This window comes from Notamacropus eugenii, chromosome 1 (genome assembly GCF_028372415.1).
Source record: "Notamacropus eugenii isolate mMacEug1 chromosome 1, mMacEug1.pri_v2, whole genome shotgun sequence".
Classification (NCBI taxonomy): domain Eukaryota; kingdom Metazoa; phylum Chordata; class Mammalia; order Diprotodontia; family Macropodidae; genus Notamacropus; species Notamacropus eugenii.
This window is the reverse complement of record NC_092872.1, coordinates 52,775,128-52,794,937: the sequence shown is the minus strand read 5'-3', so window position 1 is coordinate 52,794,937 and position 19,810 is coordinate 52,775,128. Positions and strand designations below refer to the sequence as shown.

At 43.5% G+C, this 19,810-nt stretch overlaps 1 protein-coding gene across 7 annotated transcripts in view; it reads right to left on the bottom strand.

Moving 5' to 3' along the window:
• Nucleotides 1-6,985: 6,985 nt before the first annotated feature.
• Nucleotides 6,986-19,810, bottom strand: part of LMF1 (lipase maturation factor 1) — a 742,944-nt gene continuing 730,119 nt past the window's right edge. For all 7 annotated transcript variants that reach the window (XM_072600903.1, XM_072600855.1, XM_072600875.1 and 4 more), the window contains one exon: nt 6,986-7,231. In XM_072600903.1, coding sequence (XP_072457004.1) covers nt 7,057-7,231 — 175 coding nt within the window. In that variant the 3' untranslated portion in view covers nt 6,986-7,056. The remainder of the gene's footprint in view (nt 7,232-19,810) is intronic.

Below are 19,810 nucleotides of genomic sequence, written 5' to 3'. Positions count from 1 at the left end.
TTTCAGATCTGAATTCTCTTCTTCCCTTATTGAAAAAAAAGCAAAACTCATTAGAAATACGTATAGTCCTGCAAAACAAATTGCCATTTTAGTCATGTCTTAAACCCCATCCCTGAAAAACAGATAAGAAAATATGCTTTAATTTGCATTTTGAGTCCATTAGTTCTCTATCTGGAGCTGGATAGCATGTTCATCACAAGTTCTTTAGGACTGTGTTTGGTCATGGGGTTGACCAGACTCCCTAAATCTTTCAAAGTTGTTTATTTTTATAATATTGTTATTATTGTACAGACAGTTGTATTGGTTCTCCCACTTCACTGGCATCATTTCATACAAGTCTTCCCAGGCATTTCTGAAACCATCCTCTTCATTTCTCATAGTACAATGTATCTCATCACCTTCATATTTTATTACCTGTTCAGCCATCCACCTTTAGATGTGGTGGTGCCTCCTCAGTTTCCAGTTCTTTCCCACCAGGAAGAGTTGCTATAAATATTTTTGTATTCTTCTTTCTTTGATCTACTAGTCTATTTCCTGCTGCCTATAAACATGTCTATCTCGCCCCTATCCTGAAAAAATCCTCACTTATCATTCCATTCCTGCTATCATCCAATATCTCTTCTGCCCTTTGTAGCTAAACTCCTCTGAAAGGCCATCTACAACAGGTGCCTCCATTTTCCTCTCATTTTCTTCTTAACTAACCGCTTACAACCTGCATCTGACCTTATCTTTCCACTCAAACTACTATCTCTAATGTTACTAAGGGTCCCTTAGTTGTCAAACCCAATGGTCTTTCTCAGCCTTTCTTCTCTATAACCTCTCTACAGCCTTTGAGATTTGCTGATCACTCCTTGATACTCTTTCATCTCTCCTGGGTTTCCTCAGACCTATCTGACCACTCCTTTGTCTCCTTTGCTGGATCCTCCTCCAGATCACACCCTCTAACTGTAGGTGTCCCTCAGAATTCTTTCCTGGGTCCTCTTCTCTTCTCCCTCTATGTTACTTCACTTGGTGATCTTCACAGCTCCCATGAATTTAATCACCATCTTTATGCTAATGATTCTCCAATCTACCTTTCTTGTCCCATGTTCTTTGCTGACCTCCAATCTCACATCTCAAACTGCTTTTCAGACATCTCAAATTGGATGTCCAGTAGACATCTTAAACTCAAATATCCAAAACAGAACTCATTATCTTTCCCCCTAACCACCCTTACCACCACTCCCATTACTGTAGAGAGTAAGTCCAGTCCCTCAGGCTCACAACCTATGAGTTGTAATGGATTCCTCACTATGTTTCTTCTCCCGCCCTGCCCCCACCCCCCACCCCCGCTCAGATCCAAGATGTTGCCAAGGCCTGCTGATTTCATCTTGGCAACATCTCCTGAATATACTCCTTTTCTCTGAGATGGCCATTGCTCTACTGCAGGCCTTCATCACCTCACATCTGGATTGCTAAAATGTCTCGAGTCCCTCCCTATTCCAAAGCATCCTCCACTTAGCCACTAAAGTAATTTTCATAAAACGCAGGTCTGATCATGTTACTCCTCTACTCAGTAAGCTTCAATGGCTTCTTACTGCCTCCACGAGCAGATACAAAATGCTCTGTTTGGCATTCAAAGTCCTTCATAACCTAGCCCCTCCTAGCATTCCAAGCTTCTTACACCTGACTCTAAAATATATTTTTTGATCCAGTGGCACAGGCCTTCTGGTTATTCCATGAACAAGACACTCCATCTCTCAGCTCTGGGTACTCTCTGGCTCCAGATCTTACTAAAATCCCATCTCCTAGAGGAAGTCTTCTTAATTCCAGTGTCTTCCCTCTATTATTTCCTTTTTATAGATGGCTCTGTATCTTTGCACATTGTCTCCCCCATTAGATTGTAAACTCTGTGAGGGCAGACTGTCTTTTGCCTCTTTTTGTATCTCTAGTTGGGGCAGCTAGGTGATGCAGTGGATAAAGCACCAGTGCAGGAGTCAGGAGGACCTGAGTTCAAATCTCATCTCAGACACTTGACACTCACTAGCTGTGTGACCTTGGGCAAGTCACTTAACCCCAATTGCCTCATTCTGGGTCATCTCCAGTCACCCTGATGAATATCTGGTCACTGGATTCAGATGGTTCTGGAGAAGAAGTGAGGCGGGTGACTTGCACAGCCCTCCCTCACTCAAAACAAAGTCAAGTACAAGTCATGTCACTATTTTTCTGATGGCATTGTCTTCTTCAGCAACCAAGGATGAACACACACACACATCTCCAGTGCTTAGCATAGTTCCTGGCACGTAATATAAATGTTTACTGAATTGAATCTTTTAAGTATCGACCTAATAGCAGTATCTCCGAGTCAAAAGGTATGCTCAGTTTAACAGCTTTTTGGACACAGTTCCAAATTGCTTTCCAGAATATCTGACTAGTTCACAGTCCTACCAACAGTACATTGAAGTATGTTTTCCTATAGCCTCTCTAACACTTGTTATTTTCCTTTTTTAGTCAGCTTAACCAATCTGATGGATATGAGGTAGTATCTAAGGGTTGTTTTAATTTTCATTTTTATAGTCATTAGTGATTTTTTCATAAGAATATTGCTTAGATTTCTTCCTCTGAAAATTTCATATTCATATACTTTTACCATTTAATCTATTGGGGAGTGGTTCTTATTTTTATCAATTTGACTCAGTTCTCTATATATTTTAAAAATTGAAACCTTTATTAGAGAAACTTGCTGCAAAGATTTTTCCCAGTTTCCTCCTTCTTTTATAATTTTAGCTACACTGATTTTGTTTGTGTAATTTTTTTTTAAAATTCTGTATCATATAATCAAAATGGTCCATTTTGCCTCCTGTACACCTCCTTGTCTCTTGCTTGGTCATGAAATATTCCCCTATTCATAGATATGACAGGTGATTTTCTCCACACTTCCACTTGGTTTTTCTTGTGTGGCTATTTAATTTGTGTGATTAAAGATCTCATTTTGGATATTCTGCCATGTTTTTGCAATCAGAATATTATTAGATGCAAACAAGAACCTTTCCACATGGAAATTCCTCTTTGAACTGGACTCCACTAGACTTCCTCCATAAGAACAGTAGAAAGTTAAGCATAAAATTTGTTACATAGAGTGCTTATAAACCTAATTGTGGGTTGCAGTCATAGGCACTTGTGAAATTTTATATCATTTTCTCCTAAGGCAAATGGCCTTATTCTGGAAAGGACCAGGTGTGGGTCTTTTCATGGGGAAGCTATTCTATGATATGTACTTCTCCTAAAAGAGTACTGCTAAAGTACATTTTTGGCATGTTGCATGTTTCCAACTATTAACATAAAGGTGTTTTTAAATTCTCAGCAAGTCAGAAAATTCAGTTGACTTGAGCATACCATTTCCAGTTCACATTAGTCAACAGAGGTATTTCTACACATTATTCTCTGAGCAGAATAAGTCAGAATATGTAACAGCATGGTAATCAAGGAGTACCATATTTAATCGGAGATGAAGCTAAAAATTTTGGCTATCAATATGAAATTCCATTCTTGTTTTATATTTCTATCTAGAACAGCACAGGATTTTAAAGGACAGGCGGTCACTTTATACTTTCTATGCTCCACCACTCCTTGGATTTAAATACATAGGCAAACGAGATTGCTACTTATTGCCTCACGGGTGTTACCGAATACAGCCAGTTGTGAACCAAGCTGAAGCTGAAACATTCCCAATGGGAACTGGTGGACTGTGGGGGCCCATCAGGAGTCTAAAGTCACTATGTGACCTTTAAGAAGAAAGAGTTTTTCTATTTAACAAACACAAGCCAGATAGGACCATTAAATTGTAAATTCCTTGAGGTCTGGGGCTATCTTTTGTCTCTTTTCCTATCCCTAGCACTTAGCACTCTGCCTAGCATATAACAGGCACTAAAAATGTTTACTGATTACAACTATTATTGTTAGTATTTCTGTTATTTGATGTCAAATATGCTTAGATTCCGTAAACATTATTAAATACCTACTGCGTGCAAGGCATTGCTTTTATGAAGCCAGGTTGACCCTTAATGATCCCTTTCTAAATGCTCCCAAGTACATTTTCTAATCTTGTTGGTTTGTAATTTGCAGAGTTTATTTCCTTCCTTTATTGAAAATTGGGTATTACTTGTATTTGTCTACCTCTGAGGCACCTCTTCTGGCCTCCACAATCTTTCCAAAATCACCACCAACTACATGCTACCATTCACATCTCTGTTTTTACACTCTCTTAGAGGTGACTTTAACCTACTGAGGACAGAAATTGCTCTCTCACCACTCCTTGCCTGTCCTGGGTTTCCCCTCCCTCTTAACTATGTTTGTCTTATCCTTCTGAGTCCAAAGATGGATTGTCTTTTGAAGAAAATAGAGAAGTAGCATAAGAGTTAATTTCCCTTCTCACAAACATCAGTCATCATCCTAGCGTTCTATCCCCATTGCTGGCCTCTCTCTTTTCTGATCTTCCTCTTGCCTCCAAGAAAATTCGTTTTGTTGCTTTTGCATGGTTGACAACTGGCTCCTTCTGGGCCCAAGAGGAATAGTAGTGGACTTCTGGCAAGAACATTGTCCTGACAATAAACGCAAATGACCCTCAGGGAAGACAAAAAAGGAGGAATCACTTAACTGCTCTCTTTCTTCATTTGAGAAATGAAGGAGGTTGGGTTAGACAGTCTCTAAGGTCCCTTCCAGTGCTAAATTCTATACTTTTAGGTCCTGCCAGGACAATATAGACAAGAGTGAAGTGAAGGTAGAACATTCCCAGCTTTGAGTCAGGCCCCCCCGCCCTCCCACCATTGGGGGAATGGAAGTAAAGGGGGAGAGAGCTGTGATCCAACTGATTTGTTGCTTATAAAAAGCAGGGCACATACAACTGGGTAAAAATGGATTAAGAAAAAAATATTATTTGTTTATTCCCAGAAAGAAGAAACTTTCCATTATTCAACGACTGACAGTCTAGTTTGTGAGTTCATCAAGCATCTAGTTTCCCTTCTTCCTCCTGCCTGATCTCCCACCCTTCACCCCCTGACCCTGCACACCAGAGGTTAGGCTAGAAAAAGAAAAATATGGATTCCAAACCCAGCTCTGTTGTTCTTTGTGAATCAAAGCTCTGCTAAATGGTCGAGTGGGGGAGGAGGTAACTGAGCTGAAGTGAGGGTTAAGAATTCTCAGTGAATTTCAGTTACCCAGGATCCCTTGGTCCCTATTAGTCCAGATAATTAGGAGTTGGCTGTAATTGCCTTTCATTGTAGCTCTCGGTCTCCACAGTCACTGAGAAAGAAGCTGCGATGTGAGGAATGTCCATGGGGAGCCCTAGAAAGGAGCCCTTTTGGCTCCATCTGGAGAGGGACACAGGGGCATAAAAGTTGGCATAAATACAAGGAAGAAAGTGTCAATGAGAAGGGCTTTGGGGAGCTGTGGGAATGAACTTCCCAGAAAAATCCAACTAGAAAACGAATGCTGTCTTCACTCTGTCAAAGTTAATCCCTTCCCTTACCTCTGGGAGGGGCTGGCTGCATCTATAACACAGGGAAGAGAAGCCTGTAAGGGAGCTGGGAAGGCAGTTTTAACTCCAATGTTACCTATTCTTGGGGAAGTAATAATAATTAGGAAAAATAATCATAGGTAAGTTTACAAAGCACTTTAGGGTTTGTGATGTGTCTTACACAGGGTGGAGCTCCATTAAGGCCTTTGAAACTCCCTGTCTAGATTATTTCATTTACTGCCTCAGAGTAACTCTGTGAAATAGTGAGTACTACAGGTACTACGTATGAGGAAACTGAGTTTCTGAGAGGTTCAATGATTGGTTCAATGCCTATGAATACACGCCCAAATGTCAGATGTGGGATTTAAATCTGGGTCTTCCCAATTCCAGGTCCAATTTCAGTTCTGAGGTTCAGATCTGTGCTGTGTGACCCTGGACAAATCACTTAAACTCAGTGTCCAAGACCCAAGAGGTTTGGAGGCATTGATAGATGGAGTTTCTTCATAAAGAATTCCCTAAACCAATGAAATTACAAGTATGGTAAGGAAAAACCAAAGCTGTGAGCTAAGTATAAGAGCTAGAAAGCTTGAGAGATCACTTGATTTAATCCCCTCTCATTTTCCAAAGGGGAAAACTGAGACCAAGAGTGCAGAAGGTCAGCACAATAGGCTAGAGGCAGGGCAAGGACTTGAGCCCAGTTTTTCTCATGTCCAGACCAGGATTCTTTCTACTGGGGTTGCTTAGCATGAGCCATGTGGGAAAGACAACCCTAAAATTAATGTGTAGGGCTTACAGACTTTGCCCTTTTCTTAACCCAGGCTGAGGAGACCTGGAGGCCAACTTAGAACCTCCATCTGGTCTAAGTCAGATGGAGAGGTGTTAGCTGCTGGGTCACAAGGACTACATACAGAGGGTAAAGTTAGGAAATCTATACCAACCTGTGCAGGGAGAGTCTGGGAACAGAGATCAAGGCTCCAGAAGGTTAGTGAGTTCTGAATAAAACAAACCAACCAGCCTGAACTCAACCATGAGCACTCTAATCAATATAATAAAAAAACCTCTTCCATGCTACCATAACACAAGGGCTTGAACAAATCTAATGATTCACAGCAATCTGTAATGCGGATATGGTAGAGAAAATCTGAGTGGACCATACTCATCTCTGGAGATTTGGGTGTAGGATGATGGAGAAGACCAGGAATAATGACCATAAGCATCAAAGACTCTGCAGGTGCTTTGGACACTTGGAATGCTATGGATAGGGTAGCAGCGAATAGTGCTGGAAAACAATCTGCAGAGCCCATTTTGGCCTAGAATGACTATGAGTCATGCTATGGTTGAGGGAAAGGCATCATGGGCTCTGAAATGAGGACTCTGGGGTTAGAAGCTTCCTCATCTATAAAATGTGAGGGCTGAGCTAGGTGGTCTCTAAGGCTCCTTCCAGCTCCACAACATTGTGTTCTATGATCCTAAAAAATGAAAAGTCAAGTGTAGTGTGGCTTCGGGGCTTTATTAAAAGGCAAAACTTGAAATACAATGTCTAGACCTGGAGGGTTGTCTTTTTATCCATGTTCTGGGTGAGGCCAATCCCTTGATTTAAAGAAATCCTTTAGCCCCTTGAGGTTGACTGCAGGGAAATAGGGGCCAATTCTCTTTCGGATCCACCATTTTCCCTCGGCAGCATGCTTTCCTGCTGGGTGGCTGAACTTGTATTTATAGTGTTCTCCTCTGATCCACCTGAAATAAAAAACAGAAGGTTCTCTTTTTACCCACTTCTGAAAGCCACTAACAGGGTACCTGTTCTTAGAAAAAACCCAGCAGAGTAAGTGACTGTGCAAATTCCATCCCCATTTCTTCAGGAGAAAGCCCCTCCTCCTGTCCCAATGCCTGCCTTACTCTCAGACTCACTGCTGAGATGGTTCCCAAGAAGGGGGATATTAACGATTCTCTGAACCAGGCAAGGGCCTCCATTCTCCGAGGGATCCTAGATGCTGCACTGGCTCATAACATCCCTGAATTTGAGGGCCACCAAGAAGGGAAGGAGTTGAAGGCCCTGCCCAGATCACATAGCCAGTCAGTGGCCAAGGTGAGGTGAGTATTCCCTTTTCCCAGGAACTGGAAAGAAAATTCAGACTCTCTGCTGTTGGGGGTGTAAGCTCAGTTCCATGTGGACAGTCTCGGGCAGGTAAAAGTGAGGACTTCTAACCTCAGAGTTCTCATGAAGCCCCCCAGGGAACAGCTGGGAATTGAGGAGTGAGACACAGGCTATCTCGTGCATCTCCGCCTCTTCTCCGTGGGATATGAGCTGGGGAGAGCATCCTACCCTTGAGATTGGCCCCGGGGTCTGAGCTCACCTGTTGTTTACTAGCTAAAGGCTGAGAGCACGCCCGGTATTTACGTGCAAACTATGCGTTGGGAGAGCTTAAGTAGGGTCAGGAAAGCCTGAAGGCGCTCTTTGGGCTGAAGGGCCCTGAGAGGGCGGAGGGTCCCTCCCCTCTCCCGCTTCCATTCTCTTGCTGTAAGATCTTTGCCTCCTTGGGAGGAGGAGGATTCCTCTCTCCTGAGGAAGAATTCACCCTGCACATGTAACCAAGACCCTGAATAAAGCCTAACCCTTGTTCGACTCTGGAAAGTCTCTTCTCTCATACGTTTATCCGGTTTGGCCAACCAAAGACCTGGACGACAGGTAAGGTAAGACTCAGGTAGCCCATCGGCCTCTAGGCAGGACACTCTGCAATCTCCAACTCATGTAAGATCATTTTTCTCAGGGAGCCCCAAACTGGCTTTAAATGGTTCATCCTTTGTGCTCTTCTCAAGATGTTCTCTTCTGTGCTATGTTGTCCACTTCTGCCCTTCCCAGTTCCTCTCTACTAACAAGTGGCTGTTGGTTATTCCATAGACTGTGAGCCTCCTCAGAGAGCATCTGTTCTTGGCCTGACTGGAGAGCTGACAGAAATGTAGATTTTCCAAAGTGTAGAAAGAAGTATTCATCAGTCATATGAAACACCCTGCGAGGCACGCATGGTGTGCCATTAGCCAGCCCTGTCCTACTCTTTCCTCCTTGATGTATGGCATTGCCGACAAGAGCCAGAAATACAGCCTTGTGTTCTGCATTGGAGTTGGACTATTTCAGAGCACTCTGCATTATTGGCTGGGTAAGTTAATAAGGTCAAGAGCAATATAAAAATGTCAAAGTTATATTACTGCACAATCCATTTAACAATTGCTCTGTTCAGCTATTAAACGTTACACACACAATTCCAGCAGAATCAGGCTTTAACTTGGGCTGCTCCCCTAGTCTAGACAAACCAGTACGCTGATCAGCAGAAAGAGACAGCGTCTGCTGGCCGTCCTACTCTCATACTGATCTGCCTGCTCCAGGGTGTAGATATCATCCAGCCTTAAGATAGGGGACATGTTACCCATTCAAATCAAAGCAGCAGGCATTAGGCTAGATTCAGGCTCAAATGGCACCAAGGCTTCTCCAAAGGCTTGCCTCTGCATTGCTCCACTGAAGTCCTCCTCCTCTGCTGAAGTCACCAAGCCAGGAACACGTCCTGCATTCTCAGAGGCTAAGCCAGTGTAGAGCGAGGAACCTGTACCTGGGAGGGATGGTGACCCAAGCAAAGTCCCAGGGCTGGTATGGGTCAGGGCTAGGCCTTTTGACTCCAAGTCCAGAGTCCTTTCTGCAACACCAAACTACCCTTCTTAAAACTTTATGCTGTGTGAACTCCTTCAAGATAGATTAATCAACAAGTACTTATTAATTGCTTACTATCTGTTAGGTACTGTGTTAAGTTCTGGGGATATCAAGAAAAGGGGAAAATAGATCATGCCGAAAATGAGTCTGTCTTCTAGTGGGGGAGACAACACGTACATAAAGTAGGTACACGCATGACAGAAACAGAATGGATGGAAGGTCATCTGGGGGAATGGCCTCCTACAGAAGGGGGTGTTTGAAGTGAGGAGGGAAGGCATTCCAGGCAGAAGGGAGAAGAAGGGAGACAAAGCACCACATGTGAGTATGAACAAGTAGGCCAGTATGACCAGATCATAGAGTGCATGGAGTGGAGTAGCTTGGAAGGATAGGGAGGAACCAGGTTGTAAAAAGCTGTGAGTGGCAAGGAGAGTTTCTATTCGATCGGGAAGGTAATAAGGAGCTATTGGAGTTTGAACAGGGGCTGGATATAGTAAAACCTACACTTTAAAATAATCCCTTTGAGTGGAGGAAGGACTGAAGGCAGGGGGACCAATGAGGAAACCATTGAAATATTCCAGAAAAGGTAAAGAGGGTCAGTGTGCATGGGGAACGTGTAGGAGAGATGCTAGAGACAGAAAGGACAAGATTTGGCAACTGATTGAATACAGAAAAATAACATCTATTGCAGGCAAGTCCTTTGTGGTGTCATGTATCTTGTGCCCAGAAAACCTCACTTACTGTAGATATGGGGAGAGGTTTTACATCTTTGTTTCTTCTCTTTTCCTAGGACCCTTCTGTTCACATACTCTTGCACTGTTTCTAACCTCCTTCCCTTTCTTTAGGACCATTGTCTTACAGCCCCCTCCTAGGCCTCCCTGTATCTTTTCTCCCCTTTCTTTAGTTGTTCTCTTTTCTTTCCCCACAGAATTCCCTCTCAGATTTTCCTTTTCCATAGCTTCTTGCAGACTTCACTTCTGGGATTGCACAAAGCTGCAGAGTAGGGGGAGTCTATGTGCGAGTAGGGCCTTGGCAGCGAACTTGACTACACCTTCTTTGTCCTGAGGAGCTTGCTTGTAAACTACTCTAAACATATTTATTATCTCCCTGGCCCCTCTGCCCACCACTGCCAACCAATCTGAGTGGCTTAGTTCAGAAAACCTGGATTTTATCACTCTAAAGGAGATCCTTCTGCAGCTGTGGCTTAATTATATTCAGGAGTTTTTGTGTTGATAAAAGTCAACTGGGGGGTGAAGTGTTATTCCCAGAGCGTTTCCTGTTAATAATTAAAGTGTTACTACATAGCTCAGTTGATGTGAGTTCAGGTGGCCTACAGACTCTTTCCTGAGATAACTGGGTGGTGGAGAGGGCTGTGGAGGTCCTGGCATTTGAGCAACTTAGGCTGCTCCCTTTCTCTTTTTCTTGCATCAGAGCAAGAGCAATGCTACATTTTCAGATTTAAAAAGAGGTCATGCAAGCATGAGCACTCCTGTGTCATAGAAGAGGAATTCTGAGGCATCCAGAGGTAGAGTCACACAATGCTTTGTGTCATTCAAACCTGAATGTTCTGCTTCCAAGTCTAGCAACCTTTCCATTTTAATCTGGGGTCTCTCACTGGGTGGTGTGAAGATGGGCTCCCCCATCTCACCTCTGCCAACCAGCAGAGAGGCAGCTTTCCATGAAAATAGGCCAAGGCTGATAAGGTTGCTTCTGCCATGGCCCAGGTGTGTAACACTGGGCAATCTTTCCCCTATTTGGGACTGTTTCCACCTTTGTAACACGAGGCAATTGGACCAGATTAGCAGTTCTCAACCTTTTTAGTTTCAGGATCCCTTACACTTTTAAAAGTGACTGAGGACCTTGTCTCCTCTCCCCAAAGAGCTTTTGTTTATGACAGGTGTGCAGTGGCTAAAGCACTGGTTGTAGAGTCAAGTCCAGTCTCAGACACGGAAGAGCTGTGTGACCTTGCATAGGTTATTTAACCTTTCTTCAATTTCCTCATTTGTAAAATGTGAATAATAACAGCACCTACCTCCCAGAGTTGTTACGAAGATGAAATGAAACATTTGTAAAGTGATTATTTTTACTGTTATTGACTGGTAAAAGTTAAAATACCTTATTATGAAAATACTTTTGGCCTCACAGACCATGTGAAAGGGTCTCAAGGACCCCCAGGAATCTCTAGATACTCTTTGAGGATTACTGGACTAGATAATCCATCTGTAAGGTCCCTTTAATGGCTTATTTGGGTTTGAAAATCAGGATCACAAAATCTACTGGCAAACAGACAGTGAAACACATAGTGGAGTCTGTACGGTCATCTGATCAGCCCTTGAAAGGAAAATTGCCTTATTCTCTTTTGAAAGTGCTTGTCTATGGTTTGCCTGCTGTGACTTCCCACTTTTTCTGACTAAATATTTATCATCAAAAAGTTATGTTGTCTAAAGCTAAATCCTGTGAGCTTTAAAATCTTCAGACAAAAACTCTATTTCTAAGGGGAAAGCTGCTAAATTCAGATTTTAAATAATAACTCTGCATATGCTTAAAACAGCCTGTTTTCTGGACTGTTTTCTTTATCTCCAGTAAGTATGTATTAGGGTGGGGGCGGGGCCAGATAGTTCAGTAAATTGTTCCCATTTCCCTTCTACTCTGGTGTTTTACTGACACCCTCTCTTAACACCCAGATGATCTGGATGGGGAATGTGGAAAGAGGGTGTGTTGCTCTTGTCAAAGGTGAGCTAAGTGTATGTGGAGGGACTTGGGCTTCGGGGTCAACACATCTGCTTCCTCTGGAATGCAGTGGTAGGAAGGCAAAGAGACTGGAATTTGGGGAGAGAAGGCTGCTCCTTAGAGCAGGATATTAGTGGCAGAGGACCTGGGTGCTAATCCTGACTGTGCCACTTTCCACCTATCTGACCTTGGACAAGTCAATGAACATGAGGGGTTTGGGTTAGATTCTCCTAAGGCTCCTTCCACCTCTAAATGTGTGAATCTATGCAATGGGAGGTCAGAAGGCCTAGACTAAACCTCTTCCACTTACTACCTGTATAACTTTGGGCAAACAGTCACTTCATCTGTAGAACAGAGATAATAATGTGTACGTTACTGTCCTCACAGAGCTGTTGTAAGGATCAAATGTAAGAGGGGCTTTGTGACATTTAAACCGCTTACAGAAATGTGCTTTGATTACTGTAATTATTATTCACCATTATCTCGGGCCTGTTGTCTGGGGAACATAATTAAGTAATGGAGGAACTAAACAAGTTAGATAAAACACGATCCCTCAAAAGAAGAAAGAGACACAAATACAAATAAAAATAATGCAAAACACTACAGGATAAATTGTTAAAGAAGCACAACACCAACTTTCATGTGCAGCGTGAGGACGAAGGTCAGTACTGACTGGGGAAGGCTTCTTGGAGGAGGTGGCATTTGAATAGGGCTTTAAAGGACAGATGAGGCTTCGACAGGAGATGAGGGAGAAGGAGGGTATTGTAGGCATAGGGAAGGGAGCGAGGGGAAGAGAGAGAGACAGAGAGTGCATGTGTGTGTACGTGTGTGTGTGTGTGTGCGTGTGCGTGTACATGCGTTAGAGGCAGGGAAGGCAGGCATGTTTAGACTGTACAGGGAGTGATATGACACATGGCCCTTGTAAGGTGACGCCAGAATGTGGAAGCCCTTGAAAGCCTGGCCAAGGTCTTTGACTGCATCATGACTGCTCTACTCTCTCCATTCTTGTCTCTAAAACTCCCAGGAGGGGTGGGGTGTGAAGCTGCACACTCCTGGGGTTGTTTGGTGCACGTGAATCTAACACTTTCTCTCCCCCCACCCCCAACCCTCCCCCTCCAATTCCACCCTTGCAAATTTTGAAAGATAACCTTTAATCTCAGCAAGATAAGGGCTACCAATTTGGGATAAACAATGGGTTGTCCTGCTGTCTCCTCTTGGCCCTGCGCCAGTGTCTGTGACCCTTCCTAAAGATAAGGTCCCTGGGTTCAGATACAGAACTGGGGTTCAGCTGAGGCTGAGTAGAAATAACCAGACATCTGGATGGAGGGATGGCAGAATTCTCAAATTTGTCTCTGAGAGACATTTTTCCTCTGAATTTTCCCCTCTAGCCAAGAAACTCTGCTTTCTAACTGGAAATTTTAATCAGTCACTATTCTCTCCATTATATGTAATAAGATTCAATTTAATAAGCAAATATTAGAGCACCTACTAAGTGCTGATGATACAAAGACAAAAATGACATAGTCCTTGCCTTTGAAGAGTGAACATTCTTCTGGAAAGTTGGGCCTTATAGACAGAAGGACTTACATAGATTGACCTCAGGGTCTCTGGGACTAGTGGGGAAAGGTGAGATTTCCATCTCCTCCAACAGGACTTTGCAGAAAAGATTTGATCAGCAGAAGTAAGTTCTCATGCCTGGCAGTCCCAAGCCCACAACAGAAAGCAAGGTGGGCTCTGGCGGCAAGGTATTGGATCAGTAAGCCAAAGAGGTGAGGAGCTGTCACTGTGGCCATCGAGTCTGGCAACAGCCTCAGGAAGAGGCCCATGGTCTCTGGGGGAGGGGGGAAGGCTGGGGCTATGATCTCTTGGCAAGAGGATGTTGTGACGAATGGCCTCAATGTGGCAATGCTGAATCAGCGGGTACCACCCTATCTACACCTAGTCAAACTGAAATTGATGACAGCAGCTTTTTAAGTGAAAGCCACAGAGGGCGGAAGAGTAAGAAGTCCGAAACAAAGGGATTCATAGTGAAACTCTTGGCTCATGTGCTCCTACAATTAAAAACATCTTAGTTATTTGATGGGTTTTTGCTACACAACACAAGCTATTTAAGCTATTTGAAGTCTCTCGGCCTCCTTGGACTTCCATTTCCTCACCTGTATATTGAGGGAAAAGTAGCCTTTATGACCTCTAGGTGCCTTCCACTTCTGACATTCTATGACTTAAGTCTAGGACAACATGGCAGTTTTAATTTTTTCTAACAGAAATTTGATTCATATATATATATATATATATATATATATATATATATATATCTCTTCAGGAAAACTATTGTGCAAGAAAAGATATGCAGGCCAGTAAACCTAAATTCTGTGGGACCCCAGGGAAAGTCACTTAATCTCTCAGTGTCCCCAGGCTACTCTTGAACAACTGGAACTTTAGTTAGGGTTGAGTTGCTCATTTGTGTCCTGGAAAGGAGTTTTCATACTGGGAGTTCCCCTTATAGATAAAATCACAGGTCTGGACAAAATCAAATGCAAAAATATCATCTGGAACCCAACTAACATGAACTCAGCTCAGGGGCAGTTTAGGAGGAATAGCAGATTGAGTGCTGGGCCTGGAGGCAAGGAGGCCCAAGTTCAAATCCAGCTTCAGACACTTCAGACCCTGGGCAAGTTACTTAACCTCTGTTTGCCTCAGTTTCTTCATCTGTAAAATGGGAATATGAATAGCAACGACCCCCCAAGATCGCTGTGAGGACCAAATGAAGTCATATTTGCGAAGTAGTGCACATGTTGCTAGCTATCACGCTAGCCGTATTTTATTTTCACACTTACATAATCATAATGACTATTTCTGAGATGGATGATGCAAATCTCAAGGAAACGAAAACAAAATGGAAACGTTTGTGACTTTTGTGTAGGGAACTCCTGGTGTGGTGCCTCCCCTGGCTTAGATTCCAAGTTCAGTGATTTTCCCACTCCACCATACTGTTCCCAATATCATTTCCTTCTCCTTAAAAAGAGGGCCCTATGACCTCATTGTTACATAGAGGTCCTGGGAGAACTGATCCATGGCTGGAGAAGACTGAGGGCCAGGACGAAACAAGTACTGAGTCCAAAAGATAATGCCGTCAAGAGCACATTCCATTTTGCTACGCAATTGTTTTCTGTCTGCCAAGTAAAACACACATATGAAAAGAAATGACAGGAGGACACATGTTCTGGAATGATTTTATAAACTTTAAATATTTCATCTGTTTTAAAATATTCCCCCCAATAATAACAATTCATCACCAATTCACACTGAAGATTAACTGACTCTCACATCTGAGCTTTCACAATATTACCATTCCCCCCGCCCCCCCATAAGTTTGGTAACCAAGAATTGCACCTGAAACTGTTTAAACACTATCATTTTTTTCAACACCTTCTAACTGGGAAACAGATAAGTTGATCTATGCTCACTCCTACAAGAGATTTTTGATCTGGCCTGAGAATGAGCACGGCAAGTCTCAAACCAGCATGTTTTCAAAGTGAGGAGGCCCAGTGAACCCTGGCAAGGTGGAGGAGAAAAAGATTGTGGACAGGGAGCCTCTCTGAAGCCTTCTGGGGTATCTCCAACTTAGCTGCAGCCATCCTTGGCAACCAGGGCTTCTATTTTGGAGGAGACTAAATTATCATTTGTTTACAAGGTCCACCCCAGATTGAGATGCCAATGTCTAGCATATTAGAGAGCTGTCTCAAGGTGTGGGATAGTGTAACTTGATAGATACATTAATAGTCAAGGCAGGATTTAATTTATATACACACATGCATCATGGAACTCGCACCTAGTGTAGAGCTCAGCGGGACTCCCTTTCTCTCTCAACTAGTGCTTTCCGGATTCTTCCCCTTCTTTTCTCCACTCCCACCCCTGTCCTTCCATTTTACTTGGTGGTGGCAGATCTCACTGCTACATTTATAGAGGCAGGGCTGGGAGTGACCATGTCATTCCACTGCTTTCTCCCTCATCCCAATGCTTGCTTCCCAGACTCAGTACAGGTGTAACTGGTGGAATTCTCAGTCTCAGTGTCATCCCTCACCCTCACCCCAGTCCCATCCTCTTATACCTAAGCCCCTGACTGCTCAAAAATCCATCCTACTTCTCACTGTCTGTCTGTGGCCCCATACTCTTACTATGAATAAGTACACTGATAAAAGTGGACATTATATGGTGCTTTACGTACATGCTACTAGAATCAATGCCGTGACTATTATGGTATGACTCTTATCCCAGTTCTACAAATGAGGAAACTGGAGAAAAGTGAGACATTATGTCATTCACTCACAGTTATACAGATAGGGGATTATACAAATATTCACCTATACAAACAGTGAATATCAGGGGAGGGATTTTTAACCCAGATCTCACCTGTTTCTAGGTTCAATTCTCTTTCCACTACCCTGTGCTTCCTCTCAAAGAAATGTGTAGGAGACTCAGAGTCTAGAGTTCACTCTGAAATGTACATAGATGAATCTCATTTTCGTGTTTGATGTTCCCAGAAACCCACTATCATCCCCTGCATTTGCCTTTGTTTTTCCCTCTAGAGGATTAATAATAAAGCCAGGCCTCCCGTTGGTGCCCACGGTATACTCTGACGAGGTCTTCAGAGGGTGGTGGCCCTCGATGCAAGATGGTTTTGTCTTGTGGTAGGCCTGATTAGTGCGAGGAGAAGTTGGCATGATGGAGGGACTCTTTATTGGCTGTATAGCCTCTGACTAGGCCTTGTCTTAGACCACATGACTTCCAAAGTCCTTTCCAAATCAGACGTTCAGTGATTTACTTAGGTCCCTTCTTCCCTCCAACGTAAGCTCCTCAAAGGCAGAGGCCTTGTTTTTGTATCTCTAGTGCCTGGCACAAAGGTGTTCTAATAAATCCTTGTTGAACTGAATTAGCTGATATCTGGAGCCCCCATAGGAAGAGTGAGGAAGTAACAGGAAGTTGTCTTCTACTGATAAGTGTCTCTTGGGATGTTATGCTGGGAGGAGGCCTCTCCATTTTCCACTCACACTCCACCTCCTTCCCTCCCCCCCTCACAAGGAGCTCCCATTCCAGGCAATGGCTCAGAGCTGGGAGAATTCCCAAGCCCACTTCCTAACAGGTCCAGAATGGGGATGGGGTGGCAAAAGGGACAGTTGACAATCTGCCTGAAGCTCTGGACACAACAGAAGGCGTATTTCTGACATCCTAGAATTCATACTGTGGCAAAGACACAGGCTCCTTACGTCACTGCTTTGCACAAAATACTTTAATGGCTTCTTGTGGCCTATTCTCACTGGAAACTGTTACCTGCAATTGGGAGCCATCTACCCTTCAATGTTTGTGATTTTCTAACTCTATACAAATAATATTCTTTCATTCAGTCCTTACAATGAGGTAGGTGAGGTAGGTGCTATTATTACCCCCATTTTACAGATGAGGAAACTGAGGCAAGCCAAGAGGTGAAGTGACTTGCCCAGAGTCACACAGGAAGTATCCGAGGCAGGTCTTTCTGACTCTAAGTTCTTCGCTCTGTTCCACATCTGCCAGCTGCCTTTTGTTTTGTCTTTGTTCCCATGGTTACCTTTGGCTCGAATACTTTCTCCCTCCCACACATCTTGAATGCCACCTTCTCTGGGAGTCTTCCTCCTCAATCTCTCTTTGAAAATGAGTCTTTCTCTTTTGGATTCACCCGTCATCTGCTTGTTCTTCCATGGAACACTTACTATGTACTACATACATCACACAATATAGATTTATGCACATTTGTATAGGTGTATAACTGTGTGTGTCCATATCTAGATATCTCACCGAGAAGGCTGCTATAGATCTTCCTTGCAACTGCTTCCTTCTGGCTGGTCATCCTCAATGTGACACAAACATCTAGAGAAGGTCTGAGAATCTTGCAATAAGCAAACGCTATAACTACAAATGCAGGTTGATTTTGTGATGGGGCCTGCATGGCTAATTTGACTTTTGCTTCCACAAATGATGGTCCTGGTATTAGCTAATCAAGAAAATTAAGAAAAATCAACAGAGGCTTCCCTGTGTTTGCTCAGACCATCCCCTAAGCCTACAATGCTCTCACTTCTCTTGTAGAATTCTTACCTGTCCTTTAAAACCCATCATAAACACCACCTCCAGGAAGCCTTCCCTTATTGCCACCATTGTCACTGACTTTTTTCCTCTTGGACTTTGCGTGGTACTTTGCTTTCCCTACTCTTAACATTTTCACCTGCTGTTATTTCTGTAAGTGGCACATTCCCCTAATAGAGTATAAGCTCCTTGAAGTTGGGGACTTCAACTTCTTTCTATTCTGTATCTTGCCCACTGGCCCAACACAGTGTTAAGCACACAACAGAAGCTCTGTAAATGTTTGCTGGACTGAAAGGAATAAGTGGAAAGTATAGATCTTAGGTGGACAAATAGTACTTTGCTGATAACATGAGAAGGCCATTAGCTCAGGATAGGTCACAGCTGCCCTATGGTCCTAGGGGGCTCTAGGAAAGTTAATGAATCTCATGTGGTTTGAACTCACCCAGGTTCACCAGAGGAGCAGACTCCTCACCTGTTCTAAATGACCAGATTCTTAATCAGATGACTCCAGAAACCTTTACACATGGGCTCTGCCTCCTTGGTGACCCTCACCATATGGCTTCTTCTTGAAGCCAAAGACTCTCAGACCAGGGAGGGAGCAGACTGAATGATAGCCATGCGTCTCCCGGGGGAAGATCACTAGGAAATATGAATGATAAATAATTTTGAGTAATTTAGCAAAGTGCCGCTGCAAAGATGAAACGGGGCTTCAAACCACAGGCCTCGTGGCCCTAATGATTCATCCCCTCCTGCTTTAGGAGAAGATGCAAAATATCCTGGCTGCACCCTGGGCAAGGCTGAGTTATCTGGATAATTGTATTATCTAACAAAATGCAGGGTGGGTGTACAAGCAGTGGCTGATTGTGGGTTATTTTGGTAACTCTAGCACTAGAATTCAAAGCCAAAAGCATGCCATAGGGGAACCCCCAGTGTTATTTCAGCTCTGGCTGCTGAGCTGGGAGGACAGGGGCAGCCTAGAGAGGCTGAGGAAAGGGGTTGGGCCTTGAATACAAGTGCCAGGGGCAGAAAAATACCATCTGCATAAGGAAAGCCATTCCCTGGGTGTAGGGGCACATACACCCCATCGTTCCTGCCCCGTCACCTCCATGAAATCAGGTGGTTACTAGGAAAAAAAAATTCTAAGAAGAATAAGCACCATTTCTTCAATCAATATCCCCCAATCCATGCTGCCAGATGCCCAGTAGCAGCTGTGCCACTGAACTTTTGTGATTCTCTCATATATCAGACTCTTATGACGTCTTCCAACTGTACGTGTTAAAAATTAGCAGCAATATTGGAGTTGTTACGACTGGAGCCTAAATCTCTTGGACAGCTGTAATTAGTTCCAGAGGGCGCAGCTGTCTCCTGCTAACAGCTGAAAGCTTTTTGGAGGGAAAAAACAGGAACCGTGTTTTCTGTCAGAATTAATGGTTGACAGGGTGACAGGGGAGGGTAGAAGCCAAAACATGGGCTCTCTCTCTCTTTCTCTCTCTCTCTCTCTTCTCATTTCTTTCTTTCTATTTCTGGATTTTCTATTTAATTGTAATTCAAAGATCTGAGAGATCACTAGAAAGCAACAGTTTGTTAAACAAGCAAATGCGAGAAATGAGCCTTCCTGATGGCTCTGTGTTCGAGAAAGATCCCGATGCCAGGCTGGTCTAAGAATCCTGGAGGTTTGATGGATCCTTAAAATACTGCCTTGTCTTCCTTTCACGGGTATCTAAGATGAAGAGCTATGACTATTTAATTTCCTTCCATTTGATGGGAGGCTT